Raw genomic sequence first — 19,469 nt, 5'->3', positions numbered from 1 at the left:
CAACTTCATTTCACTCATGACAATGGCCTCTAGAATAAAAGCCCAATGGTTTTCCACACTGCAAAAGGTGGTACCACACTTACAAGAGAGACTGTGAGAGAGAAAACAAATGAAAGAGCGGAAATTGACCAAAGCCTACTCTTACTGTTATTTTTGACTTGGACTTTTAAAATATTTCCTGTTTACAAAGTAATTTTGTATGTTTGTCTGCTACTACCATGACAAAGTAGCACCAAATGTGTGGCTTCAACAGAAGAAATGTATTGTCTCACAGTTCTGGAGACTAGAAGCCTGAAATCAAGGTGTCCATGGGGTTGGTTCCTGCTGAGGGCTGTGAGGGAAGGCTGTTCCAACCCTCCCTCCTAGACTTGTAAATGGTCATCTTCACATTCACATGGCACTCTCACTATTTGCAAGTCTGTCACCAAATGTCCCCTTTGTATGAGCGGGCACCGGTCATATTGATTAGGGCCCATGCCAATGATCTCACAACTTGCTAAATACCTTATTTCCAAATAAGGTCACATTCTCCGGTTTTGGGGTTAGGTCTTGAACATATGAATTTTCAGAATACAATTGAAGCCCTAACCCTTTGCTAGGAGCCAACCCTCTCTGCTCCCCCCTTTAGCCACACCCAGGAATTTCCTTGTCCTGGTGTTCCCGCTGAGAGCTTAGTCTCCAGGCTCCCTATGCGGGGAATATTGCTGAGGTAACCCTCGAGAGGAAAAGCCAGTGAGAGGAGAGTCATCTTGCGGTTTGCCCTGAGTGAAAGCACTTTCTCTCCTTCCTAGGTGGTACCACGGCAATCTCACACGCCATGCAGCCGAAGCTCTTCTCCTCTCAAATGGATGTGACGGTAGCTACCTCCTGAGGGACAGCAATGAGAGGACCGGGCTGTACTCTCTCTCCGTGAGGTATGATGCTTAATAACTCTATGAATTCAGCATGGTCCCATCTCTTACTGACATGGCCATTGACTTGATCACACACTCAAATAGCCAGATAGCAAAATCCTCGGTTCTTGGTAGACCAGCCCATCCAAGGATTCCCAGCTCTGAGTGGTGAGACTGTTAAAACGCATTGTGGCTCCTTCCACTGGCAGGTGAAAAATGGTAGAGCCGAAGGAGACTTTCCTCGAACCACTGGTGGTGTGTGAGGTCCGAAAGGTTGACAACCGAAACCGTTTGCTTGACTGATAAAGAAACAGAAACCTGAAGTGGTAAATTATCCTATACCCAATAAACCAACGATACAAACAGCACCGGAATCCAGATCCCTGAATGCTGGCCTAGTGTCCTTATAATATTTTTTACTTCCTGGAAAATCAGAGGGATTTGCCACTTTCATAATCACTGACCTTCTTTCTCAGGTCCCATTTCCCCTGGATGTTAACAAAATTAACCTAGTCCCTGCCAGGTACACTAAACACAGTGATTGCCCAGTCCTCCCAGGGTCTCTCTCCTCGCCCTTTCTCCTGGATGGCCTCCCTACCAGAGAAGTTGACCTTGCCAAGAGATAAGCCGGGGGAGTCGCTGGTTCTTCAGCAGCATCTGTCACCTAGCCTTCTGGTGGCAGGTAGCAAGTCTTCGTGGGCTCACAGGCACTTGCCCCTGGCTTAGACCAGGCCTGTGAGGACTCCATGAAACTGCCTTGTCCGCCTACTCAATAATCTCACACTGTTACTATTTTATTACTGTTCTTTTGATGCCACCATCTACCTTCATGTCGCAGTCCCTCATGTTGATCACTGATCCCTCACAATAAGGTTTTCTCTTTTCTTTCCTGCTCCACGTGGTGCAGGCCTCCTTGTTACTAACTCAGTAGCAACAACTATACTCCTTTCTCTCTGAATCCTCTTTTCTACCCAGCTCAGCAACTTTTGCTCTAAAGAAACAAAAACTCATCAGCAGAGGTGACAGGAACTATAGGCCAGCTCAGGAAAATAAAAAAATATTTAAGAACATCTGTGCCTACCATCTTTGACAAGTATTATAGAAGATTCAAAGAACTTGCTCTTAGGAATTGTAGCTTCATATTAACAATAAGACATTTCCAAATACCTCACTGCAAAGTAGAGTGTGGTAAATGACATGAAAGAAAGCAAAATAAGTGCTTGGATTGTTGAGAAGAGAAAAAGCAAGTAACACAAGCTGGACAGGTCTTGCAATACTTGATGGAGTTGGTGGCATTTGAATGGACACTTGATCAGAAACAAAGGAGAAGAAGTTGCAGGTGGAAGGAACTGTCTGAGCTAAACTCCTAGGAGAATTACATGTCTCAGGGTGTGGTCCCCAGACCAGTAGTATCACCTAAGAATGTGGTAGGACTGCAAATTCTCAGACCCCACCCTGGATCTACTGAATCAAGGCCCAGAAATCAGGGTTTTAACCAGGCCTCCAGATGATTCTAACTTCTTTCTTTTTTTTTAATTGACTTCAGAGAGAAAGGAAGAGGGAAGGAGAGATAGAAACATCAATGATGAGACACAATCTTCGATTGGCTGCCTCCTGCATGCCTTCCATTGGGGATCATGCCTGCAACCCAGGCATGTGCCCAAACCGGAAATTGAATCGTGACCTCCTGGTTCATAGGTCGATGCTCAACCACTGAGTTACACCAGCTGGGCTGATTCTGATTTCTGAAGCATGTGAAAGATAGGGCATGCCCTGCACAGAGAAGAGAAGAATAGTGGGATTCAAATATATATACTATATGTAATTTATAATTTATTTAATGCTCTGCCACATTCCAAAAATGAGATGAAAAATGACAATGTAGGGAATTTTATATTTTAGTCAGTAGGCAGTGGAACAGGCATGGAAGGAAAAGGGCTGGCCTTACACAACTAATTAAGTGACAGAAGCAGAATTCAGACCAACTCCCAAACAAGTAAGGGAGGAGGGCTGAGGACAGAGAAGATGCGACCTGCCATTTCCATCATCTCTCTTCCCTGCTCTTAGTAAATCCCTGCTCCTTAAGGAGGTTAATGTTCAAGGACTCTTTCCACAAGTTACAGAATGCATAGGGAGAATTGTCTCTTATCTTCCACCAGAGTGAAAAATTCACAAGAGTACACTCTGCCAAAAGAAACTATGTCAATGATTATGTCATAATTCTCAGTTTTTAAGGGGATTGAATGTTGATATAAAATACCTAAGGTTACTATTTTTTCTTCAAAACTGATACTCATCCTATGTAATAAAAGGGTAAGATGCAAATTGACCCTAACAGGGGAATGACCGGTCGCTATGATGGGAACTGACCACCAAGGGGCAGACACTTAAAGCAGGAGCTGCCCCCTAGCAGTCAGTGCACTCCCACAGGGGGAGCTCCGCTCAGCCACAAGCCAGGCTGATGGCTGTGAGCACAGTGACGGTGGCAGGAGCCTCTCCTACCTCCTTGGCAGCACTAAGGATATCTGACTGATGGCTAAGCCATCAGTCGGACCTCCCCGAGGGCTCCCAGGCTGCCAGAGGGATGTCTGGCTGCCAGCTTAGGCCCAATCCTCCTGGGTGTGGGCCTAAACTGGCAGGTGGGCATCCCCTGAGGGCTCCCGGACTGTGAGAGGCACAGGTCGGGCTGAGGGACTCCCCACCCCAGTGCACGAATTTTCATGCACCAGGCCTCTAGTTTGTTATAATAACGTAAACATTTATTTTTCCTTTTCAGAGCCAAAGACTCTGTCAAACACTTTCATGTTGAATATACCGGATTTTCATTTAAATTTGGCTTTAATGAATTCTCATCTTTGAAGGATTTTGTCAAGCATTTTGCAAATCAGCCTTTGATTGGGAGCGAGACAGGTAAGCTCTGAACACATAGATCCTTGACCTATGAGCCATTGTTTTGGGCAGAGGAGGAACAGGTGGATTTCAATTAAATACTTGTCAATTCTATTGAATTATGTGGGTATAACAGGCAATTGGATTTATTTTGAAAGTTTTCCCCAATTACTGTGCCATATGCTACATTAATAAATTATATACATAAATTTATATTTATGTGTATCTCAGTATTATCTTTAGGAGAAAACAATGTGCTTTCTGAAAACAATAATTTTTGTTGAAATATTATTTAAAGGATTGATTAAAAGTACACAATTTCTTTAAAATGACCTAGTCACTTTATAATAGTATATACAATAAACAAAGAAAGAACAAAAATAAGAATAAATTTTTGATGCCTCACCATTTTTAGGTAGGGTAGTTTGCATATCGGGGAGACCCATAACAGATAAGTTTGAGCCTTCTTAAAAACATAATTTGTATTTAAATTTCCAGAAAGATCACTGAATATTGAAATATTGACTAAAAATTGCTGTCCTGAGAAATTCCTTCATTTCATCATAAAATTCTCTTTGTCTTGTCTTGGTTTCTCTTAAGTTTTTAAATTGGACTTACATATGGCTAGAACATTTTAAATTTGTCTATTTGAGTTGTTAGAGTCAAAGCAGAATATGAAAGTTAAAAAGCAAACAAACACACTATCTTAGTATTTGAATTATCAAAGTTTTTTTGTCCATACTTTTTAAATAAATGATCATCCCTATATTTGTGATATAGAGTCACAATTTTATATGTCCAAAATGGTAATTCTCAGTTAATCAAAAGTTGGCAATTCCAAGAACCTATGGCACAGAGGAACTCACGACTTGATAACACAACTGGTTACTGTGAACTTGTACATACTGTTTTCTTGGTAAACATGGCCAGGGGGCTTTTTGTTAACTTTAGTGTGGTGGGAAGAGATGCCATCATTGTCTTTTCCTTTTCTGCTATTTCTGTGGTCTGGATAGACCCTGGTATGAATCATGCAATGTGAAGTAGAGATGAAAAGCACAGCAGAAACCACAAAATATTTGCCTTACTTTATACTGACCATACAAGGCCTATAATAGAATATCCCAAACTATAAAATTGAAGCTATAATTATTTTTATGGTGGAAATTCCCCCTATCAGCTCTGAAAATTACTTCACCATTTAACCAGAAGTAGTTCTCATAACCAAATGGTAGGTAGGGATGTATTTATTTCCATTGCTACTTTGGCCTTGGCAAGCATTTCAATTTCTCAAATCCCTTCACTTGTGACTTATTTCCTACTTGTGTCCAACCCTACACTTAGTATTATTCAATTCTTGGTCACTGGCAATAGAGAGGAGATTTCTGAAGCCAAAAACTTTGTCAACTTCTATCTTTGTCCTTCTCCATGTCCCCCAGATCCTGATATAGTGCATGGCACTTTGGGTGAACAAATGGATGGATGACTATGAAGAAGAACTCTTTGTAGCCTTCAAAACCATTATAATTATTATCTTCCAGCTTTCTCTTCTTTCTCCAAAGTCAGCTCCTTTCTTCTAAACTCTCCTCCTAGAATCTATTTTCAACCCCTTTAATCATTCTTTGTACTCTTTCCTGGACTTTCTTGAAGTTAGGGAAAAGTTACCCATTCTGCCTACCAACAGATTTCAAAACAATTTAAGATGAAAGTGAATCAGAGCTTTTTGGTTGAACCTTTCTGGCACTGATCCAATCACCAGGCAAGAGGCTCACCTAAGATTGACAGTGAATTTGGGACAATGCTAAAAACCCCGTAAATACATTTATCTAGCTAAAGGAGGTTCATTAGGGATTGTAAGAATTTGTAATCCTGACTCCTACAGTAGTTTTCTCCAAAGCTAAAGCTTGCTATATTATTATCATTATTTTATAGTACTATAATTATTTTATTGATGGTAATAAAATTCAGGAAACTAAGTTTTAATACTCTCCACTGAATCTCCTCTGTTCTATTCATTATCCAATAGAGAATTTGTTGCTACTGAAATACCCAGGTCCAGTCCTTCCCATTCTGAGGCTATCTTGGGTATTTCAGAACCCCTGCTACAGGAACCTGGTGCTGATGAATATGCACATGACTTACTGGCTTCTAGCCCTTGAGTTAGATTCTGCTAACTTATGAAATATCCCTCTTATCTGTCCCAGCCAGATGAAAACAAAGCCACTGAAGCTAGGAACAAGGGGCAAAACCCATGACAAATAAGTGTTCCAATTTTGCCCCTCTGGGAGTAATAGGCTCCAGGAAACTAGATAATGTGCTGAAGTCATGATGACTCAAGGACAGAAGTTCTCAGAAGCTGCAGAGTAGGCTCTGTGACCTATAAAGAATGGTGAATGGAAACTTGGATGCCACCTTCTAAAAACAGGTGTCTTCTTGTTCATTTAAGAGTTGGCTTCTGGCCCTGGCTGGTGTGGCTCAGTTTGTTAGAGCATCACCCTGTACACCAAAAGGTGGTGGGTTCGATTCCCAGTCAGGGCACATGCAGGAGGGAACCAATCAATGTTTCTCTTTCTCTTTCTGTCTACCTTCCTCTCTCAAAAAATCAATTAAAAAAGAAAGAAAGAAAGAATTGGCTTCTTCAGCATGGTAATGGATTTATGGCAGGCCCTTCTCTGTGGGCCTCTCATAGTGTTCCCATGCCAGAATAAACTGTGGCCTCGAACCATTGCCTAGCCTTCTTATCTGTGGGCTGTGAGCACTGAAGGAGGTTGTACAGTGTTCTGTTTTGTTTTGAAATTGGCTTCTGGTGTTGGCTCCCTATGATCAGAGATCAGGAGATCTCCAAACTGATGATTCCTTGTGTACCATTAGATGAAGGGCAAATTCTTCTTAAAGTTTTAGTTAGATAAAATATCACCTGGGGAAGCATTTGCCCGCCCAATGGATGAAGCCCTGCCAGGTTCTCACCTCCAGGTCCTCGGAATGGGAAGGACTAGACGGGTATTTCAGGCTTCTCCTCTCAGCCCAGGCCCCATTCAGACCAGACTCACCCTGCAAGGCCTGGAGAGTGAGTTTATTTAAGAGAGACTTTCTCACACTCATCCACTGGCAGGGATGGCACCACCTCTGAGGATAACAGAGAAGATGCAAATAGCCAACAACCTTACACCTGTGCCTTACATTTACATTTAATGTCGTCAGTTGAGTAAAACCCAGAACACTTGGTTCTGGATCATAAAAACATATTTGTGGCCAAGATAGGTAAACATATTAATCTAAAGGGATGAATACTATTTTAAGATATCTTTCTTTTCATTCTATTCCTATTCCCTACTTTGAGCTTTAAACTCAAAGAATTTCTGGTTCCTTCTCTGGAGAATGAAGATTCCCTAAACAAGATCTAACTTTCCTACAATTCTAAGATTCTCTTAGCATAATTTCCCCTTTCCCTTGCTATAATCTGCATTTAATCTCTCTAATCTCCAGTAATGTTTCTGTTCACTCTAATTTCTCCTTACTAATACCATAAGCACTCTTAAGCTATTTCCAGTTTTCAAAATCCAGTCATTTCCCAAGTATATCATAGAGATAAGTAAGTACCCTCTTGCTTTACTTTTCTCAATGACCCTTTTATCTTCTCACATATTGTATATTTCACTTTATTTTTTAAAATATATTTTATTGATTTTTTACAGAGAGGAAGGGAGAGGGATAGAGAGCTAGAAACATCGATCAGCTGCCTCCTGCACACCTCCTACTGGGAATGTGCCCGCAACCAAGGTACATGCCCTTGACTGGAATTGAACCTGGGACCTGCAGTCCGCAGGCCGGCGCTCTGTCCACTGAGCCAAACCGGTGAGGGCGTATATTTCACTTTAAAAAAATCTTTGTACTAGTATGTAAACTCTATGAGAAGAGAGATTTTCGTCCGTTTTATTTCCCTGGTATGTCCCAACACATAAAAGAATCAATGATAACAATTATCCACAACATTTCATGTTGGGTATCGCATTACCAATGCCTGCATTGCAGATGCATGGCAACCCACATCCGGCGGACTCCTGACAGTTAGGGTTTACTTCCAAAGTTTATACAAATCATAATTTGAATGATGTTATGTGTTGCATGTATGCTCAATAATGATTAAATTCAGAATTTGCCTTTCATTTTTAATATTAACATGTTATATAAAACCATCTCTTTATATTTGTACATGGCTTCTAAATTCAACTCCAGTAGGCTTGAAAATTTGACTTTTTTAAATATGCTTAGTCCATTATTAATTTTTACCATATCCTCTTATGATTGACTAAGTTTCCTATATAGTCTTGAAAATATAGATAATTCTCTTTATGTTAAATTCTAAATATTATTAGAACAAAAATTACCTTTCTGTTACCCTTTGTTTCTATTGCAATACTTATGTACATAAAATTGCCATATATGATTTATGACAGGAATAACTAGGTTGTGACTTTAATCACCTAACAGCATGAAAAATTATATTAGTCAAATGCTTTGTTTGTACTTACCCTTTATAGTAATTGGTTCTCAGTTTTAAAGATGCTATCTGGTTCTTTCTTAAATGTCAAATTTCCACTTCTCTTTTTGTTTTGAGGTGGGGATTCCCAACCTCTTGCTAACTGCTACGGTTGTTATTATATTTTGTGACACCAACCGTTTTACTCAGGTAGCATTTTAAAATAATTAAGTTAAAACTATTTTTAATTTGAGAATTGTGTGACATTTCTGAAAATAATGAGTGACAACTTGGAATTTTGCGAAACCATCAGCAGAAATCACTTCTTAGTTTATGTTTGCCAAAAATACATATTTTATTAGTTTGTAAAGAGGTGTTTTTGAAAAAGAAAAAAAGCAAGCAAAAAAGAGAATGAAACCAATATTTGTGGTGTTTACTAAGTTCTAGGTATTCTATTAGAAATTGTGACAAATATAAAATTCTTTAATCTTCTGAACCACCCACAATAATGTGTAAAGTGGTACCATTTTCAAATGAGGAAATCAAAACTCAGAGATTTTTAAATCATTTGCCCAAGATTACACACCTAGTAGGCATCACAGCTGAGGTTGGAATCCAGACTAACCTAGTTCTAAAGTGTAGGAGCTTTTCATGCCGCTTGCTCTCTCCTGAAACTACTCTTGTGGTAACACAGCGGTATAGTATTGCCGCAGCGCAGCATGGCCTTAAACAGATTTGAATGGGAAGGATCTCTGCCACAGTAATAATAGGAAGTTTGTAGGATATGGTGAGGCTACAATACGCATTTTAGTCCTATCCCTCTGTCTCTAAAGTCTATAATAATATTTTTGGCTCGTGATGTGAAGCCGTTGTCCTAAAGAATGTAAATCGGTTTGAACATCTGTCTTTGTACATATTGCTATTTGAGAAATTATACTAGAGGAAATCTTAAAACAGAAAAAGACTGATTAGAAAACATCTCCCAAATACTTTGGCCCCTCTCGTTCATGTCACTCCAGAAAGGCTATAAAACAGCCTCTGTAAATACAAGAAGGTAAAATAAAATGTAAAGTTTGATGGAGGAAAAGAAAAATGAGACACAAAGATAAAATGACACCAGGAAAAAAAAGTATTTCAAATGAATATTGTACATCTATGGCAAATAGGACGTGAATTTAGTTACTATTTCTTGCTCCTCAATTGGGGAGTTTAACTAGATTTACAGATGTTAGAAGGGGCAGGGACCTCAGAGACCATTTAATCTTTTCTTTAGAATTGAAAAAACAGCCCTAGTGAGAAATGTTGAGGCAAAAACTCACACATCCTTTTCTGAAGCTGCCTCCTAAAGAATCAGTTTCTTAATTTTGATTTATGCATATGCTCTCTTGCCCACGATAAATAGAGTACAATATTTCACATGCCATACAGAGTTTTCATGGTGGTGACACCAGAGCTGAGAATCATATATTGTATAATGAGTAAACAATTGAATTCCCAGTTCAACTTCAGTCCTAACATTCACCAGCTGTGTGTCCTCATGCAAGTTGTATAACCTCTCCAAGCTTCAGTTTCATCATGTTATAAAATTGAGCTGATGGTGTAATAGTTCATACCTTAAAAGGCCATGACTTGCAGTGAAGATTGAATGAGATTAGGCATGTAAGACATTTAGAATGATTCATCGCATGGCATAAATACTCAATCATTATTATTGTTACTTAATGAAGTCCCTTTGTAGCAATTCATTCCATAATACTATACACAAGAGCTATAAATTCTTTGGTATATCATGAAGAGTTAGTTTAGGGAGAGTTGAATGTGTATTTATCAAATGTGTATGATGTCTTCTTCAAATTTTAAGTTCCTTCTAATGTAAATGAATGTGGTTGAGGTAGCACCATTTTATGATGGGTTATAGTCCATTTGCAGAGCAAAGAAGGATGGAGGCAAATCTTGAATATTCCTATAAACTCCACTTAGAAAGCCACTTCCCATTGGCAGGAAGAGACAGAGGAACTCACACATAAGCCCAGTTGCAGAGCTTATTTTCTGAGCCTGAGGTCAATAATGAAACACGGATGGATGTGATCTCATCTACACTAATAAAAGAGAAAAATGGTAATTGGCGTACGACCGCTACCCTTCCCATTGGCTAATCAGCGTATCCTTATGCAAGTTAACTGTCAGCCAAGATGGCGGCCGGCAGCCAAGCAGCTAGAAGCGAACATGAGGCTTGCTTCCTCCAGGGACTGCAGAATCCAATGTTCCCCGCCTGCGCTGCCGGCCTCTGAGCTGGCAGTTTGAAACATTCTAACAAATATAGGCCGGGATCTCAGAGCTGAAGTTATACATTGTTTCGATTATAGAATGGCAAACAAACCAGCAGCGGAAGCCTCAGAGCTAGAGCCAGAGCTAAAGCTGGCCCAGAAGAAAAAAAAAAGAAAAAAAGGAGCAGTTGGGAGCTTCTGTCAATCGCCAGCCTTAAAGCAGCCCTCAGCCCCTCACCCAGACTGGCCAGGCACCCCAGTGGGGACCCCCACCCTGAAGGGTGTGTGACCAGCTGCAAACAGCCATCATCTCCTCATCCAGGCTGGCCAGGCACCCCAGTGGGGACTCCCACCCTGATCCAGGACACCCTTCAGGGCAAACCAGCCGGCCCCCAGGCCTCTATCCTATATAGTAAAAGGGTAATATGCCTCCCAGCACCAGGATCAGCGGAGCCGCGAGGCCTCCTGGCACCGGATCAGCATGACAGGGGGCAGCGCCCAAACCCCCTGATCACCCTGCGGCTCTGTGTGTGACAGGGTGTGGCGTCCCAACCCCCTGATCGGCCCTGCTCTGTGTGTGACAGGGGGTGGCGCCCCAACCCCCCCCCCCCGACGGGCCCTGCTCTGTGTGTGACAGGGTAGAGCCATAACCTCCCCATCGGCCCTGCCCTGAGTGTGACAGTGGCGGCGCCCCAACCCCCTGATCGGCCCTGCTCTGTGGGTGATAGAGGGTGGCGCCCCAACCCCCTGATCTGCCCTGCTGTGTGTGTGACAGGGGGCGGTGCCCTAACTCCCCTATCAGCCCTACTCCGTGCGTGACAGGGGGGAGCTCCCCAACCCCCTGATGGGCCCTGCTCTGTGCGTGACAGGGGGCAGCGCCCCAACCCCCTGATTGGCCCTGCTCTGTGCATCACAGGGGGTGGCGCCGCAACCTCCCCATTGACCCTGCCTTGAGTGTGATAGGGGGTGGTGCCCCAACCCCCCAATCAGCCCTACCCTGAGCGTGACTGAGGGTGGCATCGCAACCTCCCAATCCGCCCTGCTCTGTGCATGACAGGGGGCAGCGCCCCAACTCCCCAATCAGCCCTGCTCTGAGCCCGACCAGGGGCTGCACCTAGGGATTGGGCCTGCCCTCTGCCACCCAGGAGCAGGCCTAAGCCAGCAGGTCGTTATCTCCTGAGGGGTCCCAGACTGCGAGAGGGCACAGGCCGGGCTGAGGGACCCCCCCTTCCCCCCGGAGTGCACAAATTTTTGTGCACCGGGCCTCTAGTTTTAATATAATTCATCAAATAGATATTGAATGCCAACTATGAACTGGCACTTGTTAGCCACTGACAATTCAGTGATGAATCAGATATCATCCTTAAACATCTTACCATCCAGCTGGGGAGCCTGCTGGGTAAAGCACTAGGTTTAGTGCATGAAAGAAATACTCAAAACAAAAGTTCCCCTTTCAGGAGCGATGTGTGCTCTTGCACTACACTCTGTTTCAGACATCAGACCAATGCCTGGGCTGGAGACGGTTCTTACTCTTCCTGCTGGAATATAAGATGAGCTCTTCAATGCAATCTCATAGTATTACAGAGTAGGTATCCTGTAAGCTACAATTCAGTCAAAGCACATCAAAATGCCTGTCTCATTCCTCTTCTGATCACCTCAAAAATGTACGTCCACCAAGTATTTCTGAAATCAATTCAGTCCAAAGCAGGAAACAACAGTCTCCTTCTGTTATGGGTTCACTCAACGAGATAGACCACCAACTCAGAATTTAAATTTAAGAGACTTTATTAAGCTGGCCAGCTGACTACAGTTACAGCACCCTGCCGAAGCAGAGGCTGAACTGCAGCGCAGACTACAGGAGTTACAGCATTTTTATTTGCAAAAACCACAAAGTTACAAAACCTTAGTTCCGACACAGTACAGCATCATTACAGTGACTACCTTCCTATCTATGTGTTCTAGGAACAGAGAGTACAGAAAGAAGGCCTGCATGCTGGGAAGGGGCCATGAGACTATATCTCAAGGCCTGGCCTGATGTCAGTACCTTCCTATCTATGTGTTTTAGGAACAGACAGCATAGCATGACCCGTCTGGCCAAAGCGCCAGATATGCAGCCCAGCACACTTCATGTAGTTCAGAAACTGAGGTAAAACTAGCTGCCAAGTTTCCAAGACCTGTGGTTGCTGATCTTCCTCCCTCTTTTCCTTCTACCAGCCCTGCCTCTGGTTGCCTTTTTATCTGAATCTTCCAGCCAAGTCCTGGAGTTAATTTGTTTTGAATATTATTAGCCCAGAGTTCCTCTCCTATGGAGCCAAGGCACTATCTTGAACCTTGGGTGGAAATTATAATGAGTCTTCAGTGGCTTAACTATAGAAGCTTCTTTTTGATTGAAAATCATGTAAACCAACCCTGACAAGCTGAATTTTTTTTTAAAAAAAAGAGGGGTACAGGGTGAGAAGTGAAATTTTGGGGAAGGATATTAGTATCTCACCCCAGAATTTAAGGACAAAGCTGAAAAACATAAGGAATCATCCCAGTGACCATGGCAACTCTGAAGCTTTTAGCAAATTAGAATGCCTGCCTTAGTCTTACTCTGATCACTTCAAAAATGTACCTCCACCAAGTGTTTCTGAAACCAGGTTTCATGTCAAAGGCAGGAAATAGCAGTTTCCTTCATGTGGTTCAGAAATTGAAGGTAGTGGACCTTCTCTCCAGAGAAGCAACTAAGCAGATCCCCAAGAAGTGAGCCCAGTGAGTGCAGCTCAGGTGAGGCATTTAGGGGGAGGGCCAGGTCTGTGGGGCTCTGCTTTTGTATTGGGATGGGACAGTCTCTGCACCAGGGGAAATCATCGTAAGCCCAGCAGCCATGCCGACAAGTCTGTATATTGGCCCTTCCTTGGGAAGAATGGTCAAATAGGGAGACCTGTCTTTAAGGAGGCCAGATTTTTAAAAATATATATATATATTTTATTGATTTTTTACAGAGAGGAAGGGAGAGGAATAGAGAGTTAGAAACATTGATGAGAGAGAAACATCAATCAGCTGCCTCCTGCACAACCCCTGCTGGGGATGTGCCCGCAACCAAGGTACATGCCCTTGACCGGAATCGAACCTGGGACCCTTCAGTCAGCAGGCTGACACTCTATCCGCTGAGCCAAACCGGTCAGGGCAAGGAGGCCAGATTTTTATCAGCGGAAGTTGCCATTTTGTATGGAGTTCATTTTCTTCATTGTGCCATTCAATCTGACCTCTTTCATGGTCTTCCTCTAGTTAAAATCAATTTATAGTCAGTTCTACTTTCCTGATTGACTTCATATCATTTCTTTCAGTTTAGCTTCTATTGGTTAAACTTTAGAAGAGGCTTTCAAAATAGAATTTGGGTCCCGCCAGTGAAGATATGGAGAGCCACACTTGAAGTTATTGCCTTGTCCTTGCCCCAGGCAAGGATGGTTGTGAACTTTGGAGGCTGGTCCATCCCAGACTCTCCTGCCTTAAACCTGAATTACTGTGACATTTATTCATTCGTTCGTTCATTCACTCACTCATCAAGACTTCATTATGTCGGAAACTCTATCAAGAGGTAGCGATACAAAGATAAATTTGGAATCATATCTGCCCTGAGGGGCTTACAGGGTTTGGAAATGTGCTTGTTGTAAAGACAATGGCTTTATAATACCAAGTGGTTAAAGCAGTGCAGGCTCAGGGAGCAACACTGGCCCAGAGATGCTTCCGTGGCAGCATAACTGGCCCTATGGCTATACCCCCCCGCCCCCCCCAGGACTGAGACTGGTAGGCAGGATAACAGCCTCCTCAAAGATGCCCACATCTCTCCCTGGACCTGTGAATAAGCTATGTTACGTGGTGAGAGGGAGTTAAGCTTTCAGATTAATTGAAGCCACTAATCAGCTGGCATTGAGATGGGGAGATAATCCTGGATCGTCCAGGTGGGCCCAGTGTACTCACAGGGTCCTTATAACTGAAGGGAAAGGCGGAAGAGGGAGAACCAGCATGTGAAGACTTGACCTGCTGTTGCTGGCTTAGAAGATGGAGGGGTAGGGCCACCAGCCAAGGAACGCAGGCAGCCTCTGGGAGCTAGAAAAGGCAAAGGAATGGAATCTCCTCCAGAGCCTCCAGGAGGAAGCAGCCGAGGCAATAGCTTGGTTTTTAGATTAGTCACACTCAGTTCAGACTTCTGACTCTCAGAACTGTCAGGTTATAAATTTGAGTTATTTTAAGTCATTATGCTTGTGACTTGTTACAGCAGCAATAAGAAAATAGAGCCAATAGGAGTATGCTGGGAGGTATGAATGCTGGTTATCTGCAAAAAGGAAGATTGAATCGGTGCATCTTTCTAGAGCGTCATTTAAAAAATTATTTTCATGTGGAACAAGATAAAAAAATTTGGCATCGACCTTGAAGATCAAGCACAAGCTTTCACATTCTTTCTCATCTGTGAGCTGCTCTGATCCCTGGCCTCCAGTCCCCCTGGGCTCCCAAGTGTTCAAGAGGCACTAATATGTCTTAGCACTGTAGTCAGTGACTACCAGGCAACTCTCATTGTTATTCTTAGCAGAATGCTACACATTAGTCCTTTATTATTATTATTATTATTATTATTATTATTATTATTGATTTCAGAGAGGAGGGGAGAGGGAGAGAGGGATAGAAACATCAATGATGAGAGAGAATCATTGATCGGCTGCCTCCTGCACGCCCCTCACTGGGGATCGAGCCAGCAACCTGGGCATGTGCCCCTGATTGGAATTGAACCCGGGACCCTTCAGTCTGCAGGCTGACGCTCTATCCACTGAGCCAAATCAGCTAGGATTTAAAAATACTCTATATCAGTGGTTCTCAACCTTCCTAATGCCGCGACCCTTTAATACAGTTCCTCATGTTGTGGTGACCCCCAACCATAAAATTATTTTCGTTGCTACTTCATAACTGTAATTTTGCTACTGTTATGAATCGTAATGTAAATACTTGATATGCAGGATATATTTTCATAGTTACAAATTGAACATAATTAAAGCATAGTGATTAATCACAAAAACAATATGTAATTATATATATGTTTTCCGATGGTCTTAGGCGACCCCTGTGAAAGGGTCGTTCGACCCCCAAAGGGGTCGCGACCCACAGGTTGAGAACCGCTGCTCTACATCAAAATAGAATAACATCACACATTTTTACCATCCTTTCGCAAACACTTCTTTATAGGTGCCTAAAACAGGCTTGTGAAGAAAGGGTAATTATTCTCACTTGTCAGAGGAGGAAACAAAAGCTAGAATGATTGTCCAAGGTCAACAGGTACCAAGTGGTAGTGTTGGCTCTTTCCAAGACACCAGGGTGGTGCCAGGCATGTCGCAGGTGGTGTTTCTCTGGGGTAGGTCACATAGGTGCCAGTTCCCAATTCATCAAGCATCTGCCATCTAACGACTGTTCACAGAGCCCTGCGCCTGCACAACGGCTGCTCTTGATTTAGGTGTCGATGCTTTCATTCTGACTGTAAAACTGTAACCGGGCCCTTGTCCTGATATGACTCGCTCTGTTCTCATGAAGGGATCACATTGACAAAAGAGCACAGACAATGTGCCAGGGTGGGAATGGGGCTTCTCATAACAGCAAAAGGCCATTTTCATTGTGGTCCCAACGCCACTGACCTGAGCTAAGTGCAGAAAGAGGAGGAGCCCGGAGTGTCCCGTTCATTACGGGGGTCACAATCAATGGCTTTTCTCAGTGCTCCTTTCGATGTGGCAGCAGAGCGTTATCTGGGCTCAGGTCTCCGAGGCTGCAGTTGTGTTTGGGCAGTGAGGACCTCATGTGAACTCAAGCACTGTAGAAAGGTTTTGTTTTGTTTGTAGGTTTATCATTATTAATTATGGTTTTATAATTACAGAGGAGGTATTTTTCTCTCCTCATTGTCTTTCTCTGACTCCAATTCAAGGTCTGTACTTTCTATACTTTTTCAAATTACCTTTTCAAAGGAGTCTTTCTGACCACCCATATAAATATCACCCTCACCCCACCCCATGCTTTTGGCTCTCTATTCCTTTACCTTCTCTATTAGTTTGTTCAAAGCACTTCTCTCACCTGACATATTAATTTTTTTTCTGTCTCCCCTGCCGCAGAGCAGATGCTATACCTCCTTTGTTTGCTGTTGTATCTAGACAAGCGCCTGACACATAGTAGAGCTCAGTAAATATTTGCTGAATGAATTACTGAATTCTTTAATCTACCCCGGTGTCTAGCACAATTCCCAGCCTGCTGTAGAAGAGACCCTAGGAAAATAAAAAGGAAGAAGTCATAGCAAAGTAGGGGGAAAAGCTTAACTTACTTTTTTGCAGTCAGAGTTTCTAGCTTCGGATTGACTGATTGATTGGGGGAAGGGAAGGATCAGAGTGGAGAAACTTTGGACTTGGGGTCGGTCGGAAGCATAGAGTCAGAACTGCTCTCAGCCCCTGAGGGACATGCCCAAGCCTGGCTCTGGGCAGAGCTCGATTCCTGCCTGGACTGCCCTCCTCCAAATAGACGTGAATATTCACTTAGATACGCAAAGGCTTTGGTTAGTTTATTTCATTAGTTCGGTGGTAGGAGACAGTAGAGAGAAGCTGTGAGTACACTTTTTTGAGATCCAGTGATTTGTTACAAGTTTGTTCTAAAGCAAGTCAGAAATATGGGCAGTGGATAAATCCTCCTATATTCCAGTGCATTCGTGGGGTTTGGATTCGTGACTCTTGTAAAGTCTACTGGGAAACATCCAGTTATTGCTTAAGGTCTAGATCAATATCGCCTTTTCTAGGAAAGATTTTCTGACTCATTCCATGGAAGGGTTAGCTCTTCAGGGTTAGTTCTCCGAAAGCCACCAGCCTGCTTTGTTCATATCGCCGACATTGGTCTTTTACCCTGCTCATTGAAATGACTATTCATTAAAACAAAAAAAGAAAGAAAAAGAAATAAGTAAATGACTATTAGGTTAAGTGATATCCATTGATAGTTCTCTCTGAGCACTAGGAAGCCAGAAATCATCTCATCACACCTCGTATCTCCAGTGTCCAGCTCACATGGTGGTACTCAGTGAATGCTGAGAAAATAGACAAGTGAATACATGAACAAACAAGAGACTACGATCCAGGCACAGCTATCTCATTGTTAAACTATATGAATATGTGTTTCCCCTCCATTCAGGCACTCTGATTGTTCTGAAACATCCCTATCCAAGAAAAGTGGAAGAGCCTTCCATTTATGAATCGGTCCGGGTTCACACAGCAATGCAGACAGGAAGAACGGAGAACGATCTGGTGCCCACTGCGCCTTCGGTAAGTGGCCATCCATCTGGCACAGCTTTCTCGCTGTCCAATAGCAATAAAGTGCAATAAGAGTAATACACTTTCAAAGTATGTCTGCTCGCATAAAAATTCTCACTTGGGATATAAAACCTGAAAAGGAACATAAGGTTTGAAGCTTATGACTCAGTTTATCTGGTTCGGCATAAATCACACACACACACAAAAAAATGCGATTATTGAGAGGATCTTAAATACTTAGAAAATAGCCCTTAAATCTCCATCCTCACTTAGTCAAACTAGTTCATGCTAGAATAGGTGAAAGGCATTTAAGTTCACATAGTTGACTGAACTATTATTCTTCAACACGTTTCTAAAATAAAGAAAACAATTTTCTTCTACATTTCAACCGTATATGGAAGAAAACTATTTTTCAAAAATAATGTCCTGCAAGCCCCCGGGAATGCTATTTTTCCTGGCCTTTTTCTCCTTCACTGAATGAAGGTACTGACAGAAAACACTGGCCCTTCTCTGTAACAGGGCCATTGTGCAGTCTGAGTGCCCCCAGAGCACTCATTGTTCTTCTGAGAGTCCACTTCTGTTTCTGCTGTGAGCTGTGACCCTGCAAAGATTCCTCTCCAGCACCCTCTGCCCTACATTATGCTCAAGGCTCCTCTATTCTCTTTCTTTTTGTTTGCTGACTCCTCCTGGTATAAGACATCTGGATTTGCGCAGATAATAAAGAAGACAACACACAAATGAGACCTCAAGAACTAATTCTAGATAGCAACCATTACACATGAAAAACATCCACTTGGAGATATTCAGCCTCAATTCTATTAAAATATGTGTGACCTTTCTGTCTCCGGGGCACTTTTCCTACTCTGCCACCAAAGACACCTCTCTTAAAAAACAGATTCACCACATACCTTCCTGTTAACATCCTTCTGTGGTGTCAACGGTCTTCTCAGCTGGCCTGGACCCTGCTCACACCTCTGGCCTCACCTCAGGCTATGCCCGCACTCACACTGTGGAACCTGCCTCTCTCAACAACATGCATTTCTGATTGTGCTCCTCCTTCCTGCCCTGCATCTGAAATGCTACCAACGCCACACTCTCTCCTCATTTTTCAAGACTTGCATCAGGGATCAGTATCTTCCAGAAAGACTTCCAAGCTCCTCCTAGTTTCCTGTAAAATGCCCCTCTTCTGTGCTCCCAAGCACCCTTTGTTTCCCTTCATTCTGGACTCGTCATAGTGGAGGCTAACTACCCTTCCCAGCAGCCTGACACTTCTCAGGACAGGAATCATAGCTTGGAGTGTAGCTTTACAGCCTAACCAGGTTCACAGCACACATTACATTCTTGTCACGAAGCTACATCTACTCAAAAATTAAGATTCTGCAAATTGGTTGAGAAAGATATTTTAGCTTTGTTAGAGTTGGAAGCATTAGACCTCGGAACTAAAGAAATTTCGGAAAATAAGACAAATCGTCATCGGACCAAAGAACAAATCAAGACCTACCTTTTAATTCTTTTTTTTTTCCTGTAGACCCCATCGTTCTTAACGTTCTTCTTTACCCTTCCTTACCCCACCACCTATCACTTCACCATCTCATTCACCTGTAGTCTCAGTTTAACATCACATTCCCCCCTTTAC

The 19,469-nt window shown here is 42.7% G+C and overlaps 2 protein-coding genes, 1 long non-coding RNA gene and 1 other non-coding gene across 10 annotated transcripts in view; 2 read left to right on the top strand and 2 right to left on the bottom strand.

Annotated features, from left to right (window-relative positions):
* The window catches only part of LAMTOR3 (late endosomal/lysosomal adaptor, MAPK and MTOR activator 3), a 65,285-nt gene that overhangs the window by 9,915 nt on the left and 35,901 nt on the right, over positions 1 to 19,469 (bottom strand). The gene's annotated exons all lie outside the window — the stretch shown is intronic.
* Positions 1 to 19,469, top strand: part of DAPP1 (dual adaptor of phosphotyrosine and 3-phosphoinositides 1) — a 48,835-nt gene that overhangs the window by 15,990 nt on the left and 13,376 nt on the right. For all 3 annotated transcript variants that reach the window (XM_014465709.2, XM_014465712.2, XM_014465706.2), the window contains 3 exons: positions 792 to 914; positions 3,670 to 3,803; positions 17,715 to 17,845. In XM_014465709.2, coding sequence (XP_014321195.1) covers positions 792 to 914; positions 3,670 to 3,803; positions 17,715 to 17,845 — 388 coding nt within the window. The remainder of the gene's footprint in view (positions 1 to 791; positions 915 to 3,669; positions 3,804 to 17,714; positions 17,846 to 19,469) is intronic.
* LOC111828244 lies at positions 6,421 to 6,557 on the top strand. The gene has a single exon (XR_002832046.1). It is a non-coding gene; the product is annotated as a small nucleolar RNA SNORA42/SNORA80 family (small nucleolar RNA).
* LOC111828241 lies at positions 17,077 to 19,087 on the bottom strand. The gene is made up of 2 exons (XR_002832042.1): positions 18,742 to 19,087; positions 17,077 to 17,965 (listed from the first exon to the last, which is right to left on the bottom strand). It is a non-coding gene; the product is annotated as an uncharacterized LOC111828241 (long non-coding RNA).

This window comes from Myotis lucifugus, unplaced genomic scaffold (genome assembly GCF_000147115.1).
Source record: "Myotis lucifugus unplaced genomic scaffold, Myoluc2.0 scaffold_308, whole genome shotgun sequence".
NCBI lineage: Eukaryota > Metazoa > Chordata > Mammalia > Chiroptera > Vespertilionidae > Myotis > Myotis lucifugus.
Note: the sequence above shows the minus strand (reverse complement) of the source record. Positions and strands in the feature narration are given on the sequence as shown.